Raw genomic sequence first — 15,917 nt, 5'->3', positions numbered from 1 at the left:
TCTGCCCTCCGAACTTCGTGAGAAGGTCCGGCCAATACGGAAGTCGAAGAAGCGGCAGGAGAGACCGGTGTAGGAGGGCGGTGAACCACCACTGCCAAGGCCATTCCGGAGCAATGAGGATCATCTTCGGCCGGGACTGGGACAGCTTGATCAACACTGCCATGATCAGGGAAATGGGTGGAAAAGCGTAGAGAAAGCTGTTCGACCAGTTGATCCACAGTGCATTGGTAAAACCTGGAGGAGAAGTCTCGGCATTTGCTGTTTTCTGCGGTGGCAAACAGATCGATTTCTGGAGTGCCTCATCTTGCGAAGATCTCTCTTAACACCTCGTCGTTTAGGACCCATTTGTGATTTTCTTGAACGAGTCTGCTGAGCGCGTCTGCCTGAGCATTCTGCACACCTGGTAGATGAGTCGCAGGTATTGTCAGGTCCTTGGCCAGCAGCCAGTTCCAGATCGTCTGAGCTTCCCGAGACAGTGTGCACGATCTTGAGCCCCCCTGCTTGTTGGGGTAATACATTGTTGTTGTGTTGTCCGTCTGTACAAGCAGGGAACTGGTTCAAAAAGATGGCTGGAAGGCTTTCAGGGCTAAATTAACTGCTCGTAGTTCCAGAAAGGTGATACGTGGTCTCCATTTGGGACAACGTTCCTTGTATCTGGAGGTGGCCCGAATGAGCTCCCCAGCCGTGGAGAGACGCATCTGTCACAATGGTCTGAGTCGGTATCTATTTGTGGAACGGAATCCTTCTGAGAAGTTTGTGAGGCGAACATCACCACTTCAGGGACTGGACGGCGTGTTGAGACAGTTGGATCCTGTCCTCCCAACTCCCTTGTTTCTGGTCCTACTGATCCTCCATACATTCCTGCAGAGGCCGTATGCGGAGGCGTGCATGTGGAGTGAGAAAGATACAAGAGGCCATGGAACCCAGGAGAGAGGACTCAGTCCTCACTGTCGGAAAAAGAAGGGACATGAGAGCCTGAGCCTTCCGAAGGATTGATAAGCGTCGCTCCTACGAAGGACACACGCTTGCCTTGAGTGTATCGATGGAGGCTCCCAGGTACTGCAGACACTGAACAGGAGTCGTGATAGACTGAAAGATTGATGTGAAGACCAAACGATTTAACATAACGGCCGTCCTGTTGAAATTTATTTATTTATTTATTACAGATTTGTACCGCGCTGGGAATCGACTGCCGAAGGAGTATCTCCGCGCCTCTGGCGTCATATTTGAACAGAGCAGGTCCTACAAAGTAGAGATTTTAACAGTAAGGTGTATAACTAATATTGGAAGAAAAAAGTTTTTAGTTTCTTCCTAAAAGGAAGATGATCCCTACATTGTCTGATCTCTCTGGGGAGAATGTTCCACAGCCTCGGGCCTCAGGGAAATGTAGCTGCACTTCCTGAAACGTGGAAGCTTTGATCAGCCAGTTGCCCAGGTACGGAAAAACGAACACCTTGTTCTTCCTCAGGTGCGCTGCAACCACCGCAATGCACTTTGAAAAAGTCCTGGTCGCGCACTACAGGCCGAATGGAAGCACGGTATAGTGGTAATGATTTGTGCCGACTAGGAACCGCAGGAACTTCCAATGCTTCCTTGCAATGGGCACGTGAAAGTACGCGTCTTGCAGATCTATGGCGCATAGCCAGTCCCCCTGACGTAGCGGAGGATAAATCTGGTGCAGGGATAGCATGCAGAACTTTTCTCTGCGAATCTATTTGTTCGCTTGTTGCAAATCGAGATTGGGTCTGAATTTGTTTTTGTCCTTTTTGCGTACGAGAAAGAACCTGGAGTATAGACCTTTTGCCCTTTGAGGAGGAGGAACCAGTTCTATTGGCCTTTTTCTTAACAGGGTATCGGCCTCCACTTGAAGTTTGCGCAACAGGTATTGTGAATGAACTGGTGGAACCGATGGAGGAGGGCTGGTGAAACGTAGACTGTATCCATTGCGAACAATATTCAGCACCTAATTGTCCGGAGTTATCCTTCTCCAGTCTGCCAGATAATTTTGAATGCTTCCCCCCATCAGAATGGGTAACAGAAGACCTCTCAGGGCTTAGAACCACCGGGAGCCTTGTTCCCCGATGTGGACTGCTGGTTATCCCTGCCCCTCTGACGTCTTTGAAACGGTTGCCTCTGAAACTGCTGCTGCTGTTGCTACTGTTCAGCCTGACGGCCCTGTCCACGTTGGAACCGTTGAGAGGAGTAACACCGTTGGTAGGGAGGCAAAATCCTACGCTGCTACTTAAGCTTTTCCAAGCCAACAGCCTTGAGGGTCTCAACTTCAGCTTTCATCCGAGCCATCTCCTTGTCCGCATGGGAACCAAAGAGGGTGTAACCAGAGAATGGGAGATTAGTGATGACTGCTGGGTCTACGGTTTCAGGGAGGTGAGACCCAACCATGAATGGCGTCGCAGAGTCACACCATGACAATATCCATGGGCTGCAAGGAGAGAAGTTTCCGCAGCCGCACTGATAATCTGATTAGAGACCATCAGACCCTCACTGAGAACCTCCTGGAAATCCTCATGTTTGTCTCTAAGCAAGAGTTCCATGAACTGTTGAAGAGACTCCCACAAGGAGCGGTCGTACCAGCCCGAAGGGCAGTAGAGCTCGCTGCCTTCATCAAAGTGGCTGCAGTGCTGCAGACTTTCCTCCCCGCAATATCAAGCCTCCGGCTTTCCTTGTAAGGTGGAACTGTGGTCGAAGGGGCCGTAGCGTGCTGTTTCTTTGCCGCCACCACTATGACTGAATCAGGGGGGGGAATAAGAGGGGGGGGGGTGTGGGTATTGGTAGGGGGGTCCACCCCAAGAAATGCAGGGTCCGAGTCCGGTAGGTGGTATTTCTTCTGAAGCCTCGAGGGTACCGATTTCACTGAGGCAGGCGTCAGGAACAATTGTATCGCTGGTTCCTCCAACCCGGGTACCAATGGAAGGAGAGGACGAGAGGCTTGCTTCTGTTGTAGTGTCTCAAAGATCACTGATGTAGTAGGAGAAGGCACGGACAGTGCAATTCTCAGTTTCGCAGCTCCCCTTACAAGAACCTCCTGAAACGTGGTAATGTCATCAACAGGTGACACTCTCTGAGGTGAAGAATCCCACAGAGTAGGCGAGTATCTTCCTCCACTAGAGGACTCCGTGTCTCTAGTATATCTGGAACGTGACCTCTTGTGACGACGACAACAGCGAGAACTGGTAGAAGACCGGTGCCGGCTGCGAGAGCGATGTCTTGGCCGGGATCGAGAGCTTGGCCTTGTTGGTTCCACCGGGACCACTGGCACAGGTGGAGCCACCGGTGGCCGAGGAAGAGGCTGAGGTGCAGGAGGCGGAGGAGTCGGTGGTGGTGGAGGAGGCGGAGGAGTAGTTGGCGTCCTAGGCTGCAGTGACGACTGACGAGGAGCCACAGGCTGAGCTGGATCCGGTGACCTGGTTGGAGAATAGGTCCTGGAATAGTCAGAGGTAGAAATTACCCTCCTCCGCTTGCGGGCAGGCCTTGAAGAGGAAGCTCTGGAAGCGGTGCCCCTTGATGGCGAACGTCGATGCCGTCGCGTTCTTGAACTCTCGGAAGTGGAGAGGCTGCCCACAGAGGGTGGCCGACTCTCGACGTCGAGCTCCGATGGTACCTCCTCGACGTCGGCTTTCCACGTGACGTCGGCTTTCCACGTGACGTCGGCTTTCCACGTGACGCCGGCTTTCCACGTGACGCCGGCTTTCCAAGGGACGCCGGCTTTCCAAGGGACGTCAAACTTCTCCTCGACGTCGAATGTTTTCTCTATGGTGATTGTCTGCGCAACGTTGATCGACGGCGAGCGACGATATCTTCTGGACCCAGATCGACTGCGATGATGTGTCGACGTCGTCTGGGATGTCTTCAATGTCGACCTCGTCTGAGGTCTCGACGTCCTTCCCCTCGTTGCTGATCTTAGACGTCGTTTAGACCCAGAGCCCTGGATCAACAGGGAGCTTATCGTCATACCTGGTTTCGACGTCGTCTCCTTCGACGTCGACCGGGACCAGCGTCATTTCTGAGCCTTTTTATGACTGGGGAGCCCTCCCAAGGCTGACACATGGGTTGTAGAAGAGGAAAGGCTCTCTCCATGCCCAGATCTCCCACCTGCAGCCTGTTGTCTTCTCTGCTCCAGGCCATGACACCGAATCTTCTCCCTGTCACGCAGGGTCCTCCTGGAGAAGGATTTACAGATGATGCAGGAGTCCGGAACATGAGATGTAGGAAGACAGAGTATACAAACTCTGTGAGAGTCCGACTTGGCCTTCTTCCTGCCACATTCTGTGCACTTGTCAAACAAAGATGCATTTTGACAAGAAAAATGTGAGCTAACTGCCCCAAAAAGACAGCAAAAGGAAGGTAAAGTCCAAAGACGTCGAGTGAAACACTTAAACTAATAATAAAGCTAAAAAATTTGAACCTATACCACAAAAGATAGAGCTCAATGCTCCAGGGTCCTGCTAGCAGGAGCCGGAAAAAAGAACTAAAAGTAACTGGCCTTTGGCTGTGCATCATGGGATACAGAGGGTCTCTGAACGGTTTCTTAAAGGCACAGTATCCATTACAGACACATAATGGCAGCCTATGGGGCTTGTCTGTCCAACCCTTCAGACAGATAGCAGTGTCTTTTTCCAAAAATTTTCTCCATATCCACATTAGGTGGTTTTAATTGTGTATTCTATGTTTTTAATTGGTTATCCATTGGCACCTATGTGTTTTTATTTATAATAAATTGTATACTTTAATAAATTGTTTGTGTTCCTTTCTGGTAGGTGTTCTCCCATTCAACAAGATGCAAGATAAATGAATGTTGTGGATTGAGTTTGTCAGCTTGAGTCCTGGTTTAGGAGCAGGAAATAATATCTCCCATAGGGAAAACTTTTTCATTTTACTTTTCAACCCTTCATCTCTACCATGAAAAAAGAGTCTTTGATAAGGGGAGTTTCTCTACGTGTGAAACTTAGCAAATGTAATGGTTATCTGGCTATCTTTTTCACTTCAGGATGAAATACTGACCAGTGCAGCCTTGTTGGTTTCAGGCTGCATTATTTGTCTTTTATTTTCTCATAAGTGTCTATGCAGGATTTCAGAAGAGGAAAACTTAAGAGACTATTTCTTTTGAAGTGCTCCGGGGACCACGCACATGGGCGGGACTATTCACATTATGACTATACACAGAGATCCCCTACTACAGAACCTAGGTGCAGCATGTAATATAATTTAGAGCACCACTATTCTCTCAAATGTCACCCCAAATGTAAAATAACAGTAACAGAGTTACCACAATTTAATGACACTGATGGGTTTTAAAAATACAGCACAACAATCATTAGCAACTTGAATTTACAATTACACAATCATGTTGCAAGTCAAAGATATAGTACATGAGCTATGCTTTTGCAATCAAAGAGTTTGATACACTGCATTTTTGCAGGATAACACTTTATTCTGCACTCGTAGTCAATTTAAAATATGATATATAATATCTTACCAGGTGCACTTTGTGCAAATCGTGCTTCTTGTATCACTGCTAGTTTTGGCTGAATAGTGCTAGCTTCTGGTTCCATAGGGACAGGAGAGCCTTCTCTCGACAGGCTTTCAGGAGTCTGGACTCCACTGGAGTGGGCAGATAAAACTCCTGAATGATTTGGAGAAGCCGGAGCACTTCTGTAGTTTCACAAAACAGAAAGTAATTTACTACTAGTTTAAATTCAGGAATTACAAATATACTTATAAAAACACATAAGGATCCCTAGATATGACTAGGGATCCCGAAGGTGGTCATAGTGTTTATACTGCCAAGGTCACTTGCCAACGGCTAAATGAGCACACAAGGGTCCACAGAATATGTACCTAAAAAAGTGCAGGCAATATTTCACACATGACCCCCACAATGTGTTTGGCAATCCAAAATGCGTACATTTTAAAGTTCAATGGTCACAGAATAACAATGTCCTTCATGCACGCCAAAGGGTTCTGAAGCTGGATGGGTTGTGAATGGATCTGTTATGATGCCTTGTGCTGGTGAGTAAATATGTGTTGTTGCAATGAGTTTTGATCCGGTGTGTTTTAGGTCGGAGTGTGGTACTGTATTTATGGCATACTTTGTTGTATGTAGTGGTTTCACTGTGATGTTGGTATTTTACAGTGTAGCATTTAAAGTTCTATAGCGTTTTCTTTTTTAAGTTGTTTGTTTTGTCCTGTAGTTTTAACCCCTTCCATGCTGGGCCGATTTTTCTCGTGTGCTGAGCTTTTAAAGAATCAATGGCTTCATGACGGCCCCCAGCCGTCATCAGCACACGAGCACTGTAATGCATGACGGATGGGGGCCGTCATCAGCATGGAAGGGGTTAATGTGCAGTTGTGCTGTGCTTCGTTTTCTCATTCATGTTGTGATTGTTCAGGTCTAAGAAAAAGATGCTTATATTCCTAGGGTAATAAGGGGAAATATTGCAATTGACCTTTGACCCATAGGGGACAGCACGCAACTTATACTCTACCTCTCAGACAAGACCCCCAACACAAGAAACAAATTCATTGCCTGCATGACCCAAGTTGCTAACTGGATGAAAGCCAATTGTCTCAAGCTCAACAACACCAAGACAGAAGTAGCAATCTTTGGCCAGAAGCTCTCAACATGGGACTCCAACTGGTGGCTGGTCGAACTCAGACCCACATCCCGAACCCATGCCAGGAACGTCAGAATAATCAACAAAAGCAAACTGGACATGACCGTACATGTCAACGTCATTGCACCCTAATTCCAGACCCTAAAGATGCTGAGGAAGATCTTCAAATGCATTCCAAGTAACACTACAAAAACAAAATGGTTACTTACCGGTAGGAGTAGTTTTGCAGCTTGAAGACTTTTCTGGATTCACATGCTGTCCATCATTCCGCCATCTAGTGGTTGGGTCCGGAATTGTCTTTTTTTCGGTTGCTGTCGACCTCTATTTGGTGCCAAGGTACGTCCCCTGTGTGATGTCAGACGGTATCCTGGAGGTTGACGTGTGTGGTGGCCATCTTCGGATTCTTTTTTCTGTTCTTATTGGCTTTGTAATCCTTGAGATGGTTTGAGAAATACGAATATATTCCTTTGCTTCCCCACCTGTTTGTTTTCCTTACAGGGGAGGCTGGGTGACTGTGCTTGTACCCTTTGTGCAACAACCACGAGATCCTCCCAACTACCTCTGGCTTGAGACTAGCTGTTGGTGAGCCATTCTTTGAATGGGTACTTGAGTAGGCGAGTGTGAGGGATAAGTGGGATGCATGCTGCCATCATGCCCATTAGTTTCATTACTCTCCTCACTGTTGGGAGACTGATCCCTCTGGTAGAGTACTGTTTCGTTGTGGATAGATTGTATCCTGGCCTGTGTGGGGTAAGCCTTTGCATTTGTTGTGTTTAGTCTTGCTCCTAGTAATGTGGTTTCTCTTTCTGGTGCTGTTGAAGATTTGTGGTTTATTGAAAACCCTGGTCTTGTAGCGTTTGAATTGTTTTTTTTTAACACAATTGTGACAGGTCTGTTTCGAGTGTCCCCTGATTAGCCAGTCGTCTAAGTAGGGGTGGATGTGGATTCCTTCTCTTCTCAGGTGTGCCACCACTGCGGCTAGACACTTTGTGAACATCCATGGAGCAGATTTTTTGCCGAAAGGGAGTTCCTTGAATTGGTAGTGTGTTACGTTGTGCAGGAATCTTAGGTACTTTCCGTGTCTTTTGTTCATAGGGATATGTAGGTAGGCGTCCTTGAGTTCTATTGTTGCCAAGTAATCCCCTTTTTGAATTTGTGGTATTGTTTCTGGGAGGGTACACATTTTGAACTGTTGTGTTCATATGAACTTGTTTAGGAATCTTAAGTCCATGATTGGCCTTAGAGTTTGATCCTGTTTGGGTACTAGGAAGTATGGCGAAAAATTTCCTTTGAACCATTCTTGTGTTGGTACATTTTCTATTGCCTGTTTAAGGTACAGCTCTTTTATCTCTGCGTTTAACAGTGAATGTTCTGCTCTTGTTAATCTTTTTGTTTTGGATGAATTTACAGGTGGTGTTCTTGTGAATTCTATGCAGTATCCACATTTAATCAAACTTAATATCAGATTGTCTGTTGTGATCCCTTTCCATTGTCTGTTGAAAAATGATTTCCCTTCCCCCACCAGTGTTTTGTATGGGTCCTTTTTCGGAATTAAGTCAGTTAGACCCATTTCCTCTTCCTCTAGAGGATTGACCTCTTCCTCTGCCATTGCCTCTTCCTCGAAAGGGCTGCTTTCGTTGTTGTTGCCAACCTTGGTAGCTAGACTGTAGGCCCATTTGTTGGTTTTGGTTCTGTCCTTGGGATTGTTGTGGTATTTGCTGCCCTTGACCAAAGGTGCCTCTACCTGTGGGCTTTGTGCTACTGTAACCTCTTCTTTTGAACAAACCTCTTTACTGTAGGGCCCCCATTGCCCTTGCAGTTTCGTTGTCATGTTTAATTTGCTGAAGGGATTCATCCACTTCTTTGCCAAATAGAGCTTCCCCATTGAACGGTCTGTTAATAATTGATGTTTGAAATTCCTGCTTGAAACCACAAATTCTGAGCCTGGCGTGCCTTCGGAGGATGGTTCCTGTGCACATTTGCCTACTTGCAGTATCTGCTGCATCTAGAGCAGACTTTAGGCAGGTGTTAGCCACATTTTTTCCTTCCTGGACAATAGATGTTGCCTTCTCTTTGTCCTTCTCAGGAAGTTTGTTAAGCAACTCTATCTCATCCCACTGCTGGTTGGCATATCTATTTAACAGTGATTTGGCGTTAGCGGTACGCCACTGTGTTAGTGCCTCCTTCTCCACACCACATCCATCCTTTTTCTGGTGTAGGGCTGGTGTTGGATACTGCATTTGCTCTCCTTCTTGCAGTGGTGACAATGGTGGAGGCAGGTACTGTACTTCCCTGAATGCATTTAGGGTCTTTTGAGGAAGATTTATACTTTTTCTTCACCCTGGGGGTTACCCCTTGTTTGAAGCTGGTTCTTTGAAGGCTTCTTTGCCTTGATCCAGGATACTGGGCAACATAGGTAGATACTGTGTTCCTTTTGTGGCAGGTGCCAAGGTTTCCAGTAAGAAACATGTGTCCCCCTTTTCTTTCTCTAAGGGTACACCAAACTGATTTGCTGCCCTCTTTACAATGTCATTACAGAAAGCAATGTCATCTAGGGGGGAAGCTTTGGAGGGGCAGCAGCAAATCTCTCTCCTAGGCTCTCTGTGTCGGGGTCGTTCCATGTATCCTCGTAGGTTTCAGAGTTTTCCTCTTCCTCAGGTACGTTTCCATATTCCTCGGGGTCTTCGCCTCGAGGTTCTGGTGTTGGAGGGGATTCGAAGATACCTTCTTCCTCTCCTTCGGCGTCTTCAGCCCCTTCAGCGTCAACACTCTCCGGTTTGGCAGCCAATTACTTAGGGATTTCAAAATCCTTCAGTGAGGCGTCAAAATCTTTTTTCTTTTGTATGAGCGTAGCCATCTCCTCCTTGAGTCTTCTCCTTTCGACTTAGAGGGCCCTCTCGGCTTTGGAGGCCAGAGATGTTCTCTTCTTCCTGGCGTTGATGTTAGTCTTTGGCGGTGGTGTGCCCTTTTTCGCAGGTTCGTTGTCGACCCTTGGCTTTGGTGCCTTTGGCGATTTTCCCTCCTCTGTAACGTTTGGTAGGGTTCCGTGGGGTTCTTTTACACGCAGCTGACCCTAGATCGCTTTTTTGCTCGGCGTCAGGGCTACCTTGGGCGTCTTATGCTTGTGACCCTTCGGTTCCGACGGACCTTTATGGTGTCTTACCTTCTCCGTCTTCTTTTTAGACTCCCTCGCCCACTTTTTGGCGTTGATTTTACGGAGTCCTTTTCTAGGATCTCGACGTCTGATCCTTTGTGTGTCGACTCTGCTGGAGCTCCCTGCTCTTCTTAGTCGCTAGAGAAACCCAGGTCCCTCATGGAAGGTTTCTTAGTCGACTGCGACACTGTAGTGTAGTGGGTCTGTCCTTGGTTTCGGTGTCCTGAGTGTCTTCGGGAGGACGCTGCGCAGGCCTCACAGTCCTTGTCCTGATGATCTTCGGGCAGGCAAAGGTTGCACACATCGTGTGGGTCACGTATTGCGTATTTGTAGTGGCACTTGGGGCAGATTTTGAAAGGGGTATTCTCCATGACCCCTACCACACCATTTGTGGACCAGAGTGGTCCTCTGGGGTTTGAACAGACTCTCTGCTCATGCTTCTTGCTACGTCGTTGATCTTTCGGTGATAATCTTCTTGTCGGAGATTTTTTCGGGAAACGAAAAACTTTCTTCAGAGCTTCCCGTCTTGCTTCCAGACCCAACAGCGGACAAAAGAACCTGAAAATGGCCACCACGCACGTACCTGGCACCAAATTGTGACCGAAAGCGACCAAAAACAAAAACACAATTCCGGACCGAGTCACTAGATGGAGGAATGATGCACAGCATCTGAATCCAGAAAAGGATTCACGCTGCAAAACTGTCACTCAAACACTAGTCACCAGCAAGTTGGACTATGGGAACACGCTCTATGCTGGGATCACCAAGCAACTCACTACAAGACTACAAACCATCTAGAACTTGGTAGCCACACTCATTCTCTACCTCCCACACAGAACTCGCACCACACTCAGGGAACTTCACTGGGTCCTGATACACAAATGTGCTCAATTCAAACTCCTCACACACACATTCAAGGCACTACAAAACTCAGGCCACACCTACCTGAACAGTTACAACTCCTTCCACCAATCATCCAGTGTCCTCCGCTCTACAGAAATAACACTTGCACACTTCCCATGCATATACCAACCACATCAGACAGACTGGTGTTCTGTTACATCGCTCCTAAATCATCAAACAACCTCCCACTCCACATCAGAGTCTCCTGGATTTTTAATTAATCAGCCTAAAAAAGGCAGGGCTAGGCGCACACACATTCACCTGCTCAGCATCAGCATACCCTTGCAAATAACAGTGTGCTTTACAAACACACAACAACCAATAGAGTAGCAAATAACTTCCTAAGAAATAAATATATATATACACACACATACACATACACATACACACACAAATGAAGCCACAAAGTAGACTATCACTCTGGTGGATGTAGAAAAGCATTACTTCCAGCAAGACAAGGCAAGGCAAGATAGGACACTGATCACTCCTGAGGGACAGCCGGGAGGAAACGCTCGATAATCGCTTTTAAAAAACCACTGTATTTTGTGTAAAATGTTACTTGTAATCTCACTTACTTCTGGGCACTTTGAACTGTACTCTGCCAAATTCCCCCGCGCAGCGGATCTTAGCGCTGCCGCGGGTTGAGATCGCCACAGACCCCATTTCGCGCCAAGACCTTGGCCACGCCCACTCTTGCGAGACCACGCCCACTCCGCCCTGCCTATTTAAGCCGCGCTGAAAACTAGCACGCCATAGGACACTGATCACTCCTGAGGCACAGCCGGGAGGAAACGCTCGATAATCGCTTTTAAAAAACCACTGTATTTTGTGTAAAATTTTACTTGTGATCTCACTTACTTCTGGGCACTTTGAACTGTACTCTGCCAAATTCCCCCGCGCAGCGGATCTTAGCGCTGCCGCGGTTTGAGATCGCCACAGACGCCATTTCGCGCCAAGACCTTGGCCACGCCCACTCTTGCGAGGCCACGCCCACTACACTCGATATCTATGTGCATTCCCCAGACGCGCAGCGGGCGAGCCAAAGGTAAGCCCGTCCGCGCCAGACCGGGCCCAGGGACCAGCCAAGCCGGCTACTCTATCTCATACTCGGCTGACTCCCTGAGGGATCTACAACTCGCCAACCTCACACCCTCCCCCTCCACCATTAGACGCATCTCCATGACTGGTATCACTTCGTCCGATCGGCGCTCCACCAGTCTGGTCACGCCTCCTACCCAATCTACCAAGAGCAATACAACCATCAGGGTTCTCTATCTGAACACCCGCTCCCTGGTAAAACATCACGCCGACATCTTCATCCTTCTATCCAACGAGAAACCGGACGTTCTCTTGCTCACCGAAACATGTTTGACTGCAGACTCTCTCCCCGACATTCTGGCGGCCCTCCCCCCAGACTATTACATCCTCTGTGCCTATCGGCCAGGAAATCGCCCTGGGGGTGGGGTAGCGGCCATAATCACCAAACGCCTCAACTTCATCTCCACTCCGTCCATCTCCCTCTTGGGAGTAGATAATCTCATCGTCAGCCTAAAAACGGACAGCGGGGCCTTAACACTCCTTCTCCTCTATCGTCCGCCCCAACCGATGCCTTCCTTCGCGGCCACCCGGACCGATCAGCTGATCAACCTTCTCACCTCCAACCCTAGATTCGCCCTCTTCGGCGACCTCAATTGTTGGTTTAATGACAACACTGGGCCCCACGCCTTGGAGGTCTTCGAGGCTCTCACCAGCCTCAACCTGACTCAACAAATCACCTCGCCTACCCATATTAAGGGCTACATTCTGGACCAAATATGGACCCAAAACCTAACTCTTTCTCCCCCATCCGTCTCACCCTGCTCCTGGTCAGACCACCACCTAATAGATACCACCCTCACGATCAGTGGTAGAACTTCCACCCCACTGATGGCCGGCGGCCTATCTCGCAAATGGAGCACCTATGACTCCGAAGGATTTCTTGCGACTGTCTCAGACACCCGGCCTGCCCTCGATTCGCGAACCAATATTGATAAATTAGAAAGCGACATATGTACCTGGCTGCAGTCAGCCAGTGACCAATTTGCCCCCTTAATCAAATTCCCCCCGACCAGACACCACAACTCTCACAGATGGTTCTCGGACGACCTCAAAAAACTCAAACTGAAGGTACGTCAGCTAGAAAGGACATGGAGACGCAACTACTCCGAATCAGACAGATTGCAATGCACCTCAGCCCGCAGAGACTACAAAACCGCAATCGCCTCAGCTAAATCAACCCACCTCTCTGACCGAATCTCCTCCTCGGACAACAAATCTAAAGACATTTTTAAAATTATGAACGAACTTACAGCTGATGACAGAACCCTTCCAGGCCAAACCCCCACCAAAGAAACTTGTGACGCTCTCAACCTCTTTTTCATTGAAAAAATTAATAAAATCAAAGCATCGATCTCCACCGCCCCTCAGACCACCACTCCTGACACTCTCCTCAACAACTCCCCCGTCTTTACCGAATTCCCCCCATCAACCCTGCTTCCCTAGCACAGCTTGCGTCCCGGATAAAATCTGGTTTCCCGAATGATGGCTGCCCACCCTCAGTCCTACGAAGCGTCTGTCATTCCCTACCTGAATGCATCTTACCTCTTCTGAACGGTTCGCTCAGCACAGGTATTGTCCCCAGCTCCTTCAAAGAGGCCATCCTAGTCCCGCTACTTAAGAAACCTGGCGCGGACTCAGCTGAACTGTCCAACTACCGCCCCATATCCCTTCTGCCCCATCTCTCCAAACTACTCGAAGCGCATGCCACTAGATGCCTCTCCAATTTTATTAAGACCTCTTGCTACCTGGAGCCTAATCAGGCCGGCTTCAGGCCTTCCTTTTCTACTGAAGCCGTCATCCTAGCTGTTCTGGACACACTGAGGAGAAATGCCGACTCAGGGACCCCCCCCCGGCCCTCGTTCTCCTGGACCTATCGGCCGCGTTCGACACGGTTGAGCATAACATCTTGCTTCACCGTGTCGAACAGGCTGGCATCCAGGACCCCGCCCGCAGCTGGATATGGTCTTTCTTGTCTGGTAGAACTCAAGCCGTCCGGCTGGGCCCCTACACAGCACCCAAGACCCCCACGTCATGCGGAGTTCCCCAGGGTTCCTCCCTGTCACCTTTACTGTTCAACCTTTACCTCCGGCCCCTACTCCACTCACTCCGTAACTGGGACATCACAGTTTATAACTATGCCGATGATCTGCAGATCATCTTTCCACTCAACTCCCCCAACGCGGTAGACAACTTCCACTCCGTTATGCTTCACATCCAAGACTGGATGAACTCCAATCAACTTAAGCTGAACCCCGGGAAAACCGAGCTTCTTCTCCCGGGCTCCAGCCCCTCTTTTTGGGAAACCCAGTTCTGGCCCACTGAACTGGGCCTTCCTCCGACCCCCTCGATCTCTGTAAAGATCCTCAGCGTGACTATTGACGCCGAACTCTCCCTCCGACCCCATGTCGGCTCCGTGATTTCATCCTGCTCCTTCCAACTCACAAAGATTCGGAAGGTTAGCCACTTGCTTCCCCCACCTGCTTTGATCCAAGTAATCATTTCTCTTGTGCTCTCCCGCTTGGACTTTTCCAACTGCATCTATCACGGACTTCCAAAAACACTTCTCCACCGCCTTCAGGTAATCCAGAACCAGGCAGCTCGCATCAACTTCAAATCCCCAAGATGGCAATCGGCCAAACCTCTGATGCATAAATTGCACTGGCTGCCTATGGAACAGAGGGTGGCCTTCAAGCTGGGCTGCCTCACGTTCAAAGCTCTCCACTGCACCAGTCCCGGCTTCCTTACCTCCCTCATCACTCCCTACCGCCCAAATCGCAATTTACGCTCTGCTCATCTTCAGCATCATTGCTTGTCGTACCCAAAACCAACAAATTCGGCGGACAAAGGTTTGCCCTCTTGGCCCCAAAGTTTTGGAATTCTCTCCCCCTGACCATCAAATCAAGCAGCTCCCTCCTCCACTTTAGGAAGCTGCTCAAAACCTTCCTCTTCACCCCACCCTGCTAACCCTGCATAAACCCCAGTCTGTGTATCACCTCTGTCCTATAGCGCCAGGAAACCCATGTTGTCATTGCGCTCTACAAATTTCATTTAATAATAATAATAATAAGACACTTTTCAGCCAACGCAGTGGCCTTCTTCACATGTGTGAGAAAGGTCCTCTTTTCACATTGATAGCCCCTCCTTTTTGCCTGATTTTGAGGTTGTTTCAATTATAGTGCACAGGGTCCCTGCCAACCAGGTCCCCTGTGCCAGTGTTTCTTCCCTAAAACATAACCACAATTGGTACTTCTACCCCCCTGCAAGTCCCTGGCAAGTGGTACCCTGGTAGCTTGTATGTCCCTGTGAGGTGAAAAACAACAAAGTCAACTTGGCACCCTGTCTGGGTGCCATGCCAGCCAGCACTATCTGAAGGAAGGTATAGGTAAGTCACGCCTATAGCAAACCTTACAGTCCTAAGGCAGGGTGCACTATACCACAGATGAGGGTATATCTGTATGAGTAGATATGCCCCTACAATACTTAAGTACATTCTTAGATACTGTAAGTGGCAGTGAAGCCATGAAGAGTACATGGGCTGGGAACTAGACAACCTGAGTTCCCCAGCACCATGATGGCTTCAACGAAACCAGTGTTTGGTACAAAACAACTCCTTGTAATAAATCCACACCGATGCCAGTGTGAGATGCATTATCCCATGTACTCAGAGGGCACCTGAGAAGTGCCCCCTGAAAATCTACTGACACTGGTATATGCAATGACTGGCTTTAGGCAGCCTGCCACACACACACACGTTTCTGGGCCCCTGGGTGGAAAGCCTCTGCTCTCTGAAACCAGAAACAATGCACATCCTGGGCAGAGGTGTCACACCTCCTCCCCTAGGATGGGCCAGTCTTCGAAGGGGAAGTTTCAAATGTCTGCCCCCACTGTAATGCGACCCCCAGCTTCTGCTGCTAGTAGCAGTTGGCAGCCCCCAGTTTACACCCCCACTTTGGCCAGGAAAACCTAGAATAGGTGTGCCCACATCTACCAACTCCACCGCTAAGGTGGGGGAGGCAAGGTGATGCACATCTTTCAGTGTCTGCCATCTTGAAGCTGGAGACCCCCTCCAATCAGGGCTAGGTCAATGCCCCTCCTAGAGGAGGGTGGCATAATTGAGGGTGTGGTCACCC

At 48.8% G+C, this 15,917-nt stretch overlaps 1 protein-coding gene across 1 annotated transcript in view; it reads right to left on the bottom strand.

Annotated features, from left to right (window-relative positions):
* FOXK2 (forkhead box K2) overlaps window positions 1–15,917 on the bottom strand; it is a 360,578-nt gene that overhangs the window by 133,102 nt on the left and 211,559 nt on the right. Inside the window, exon 6 of the mRNA XM_086930592.1 lies at window positions 5,495–5,670. Within this exon, the coding sequence (XP_086786718.1) occupies window positions 5,495–5,670 (176 nt within the window). The remainder of the gene's footprint in view (window positions 1–5,494; window positions 5,671–15,917) is intronic.

The sequence above is a fragment of the Lissotriton vulgaris genome, chromosome 7 (genome assembly GCF_964263255.1).
Source record: "Lissotriton vulgaris chromosome 7, aLisVul1.2, whole genome shotgun sequence".
Taxonomy (NCBI): Eukaryota; Metazoa; Chordata; class Amphibia; order Caudata; family Salamandridae; genus Lissotriton; species Lissotriton vulgaris.
Note: the sequence above shows the minus strand (reverse complement) of the source record. Positions and strands in the feature narration are given on the sequence as shown.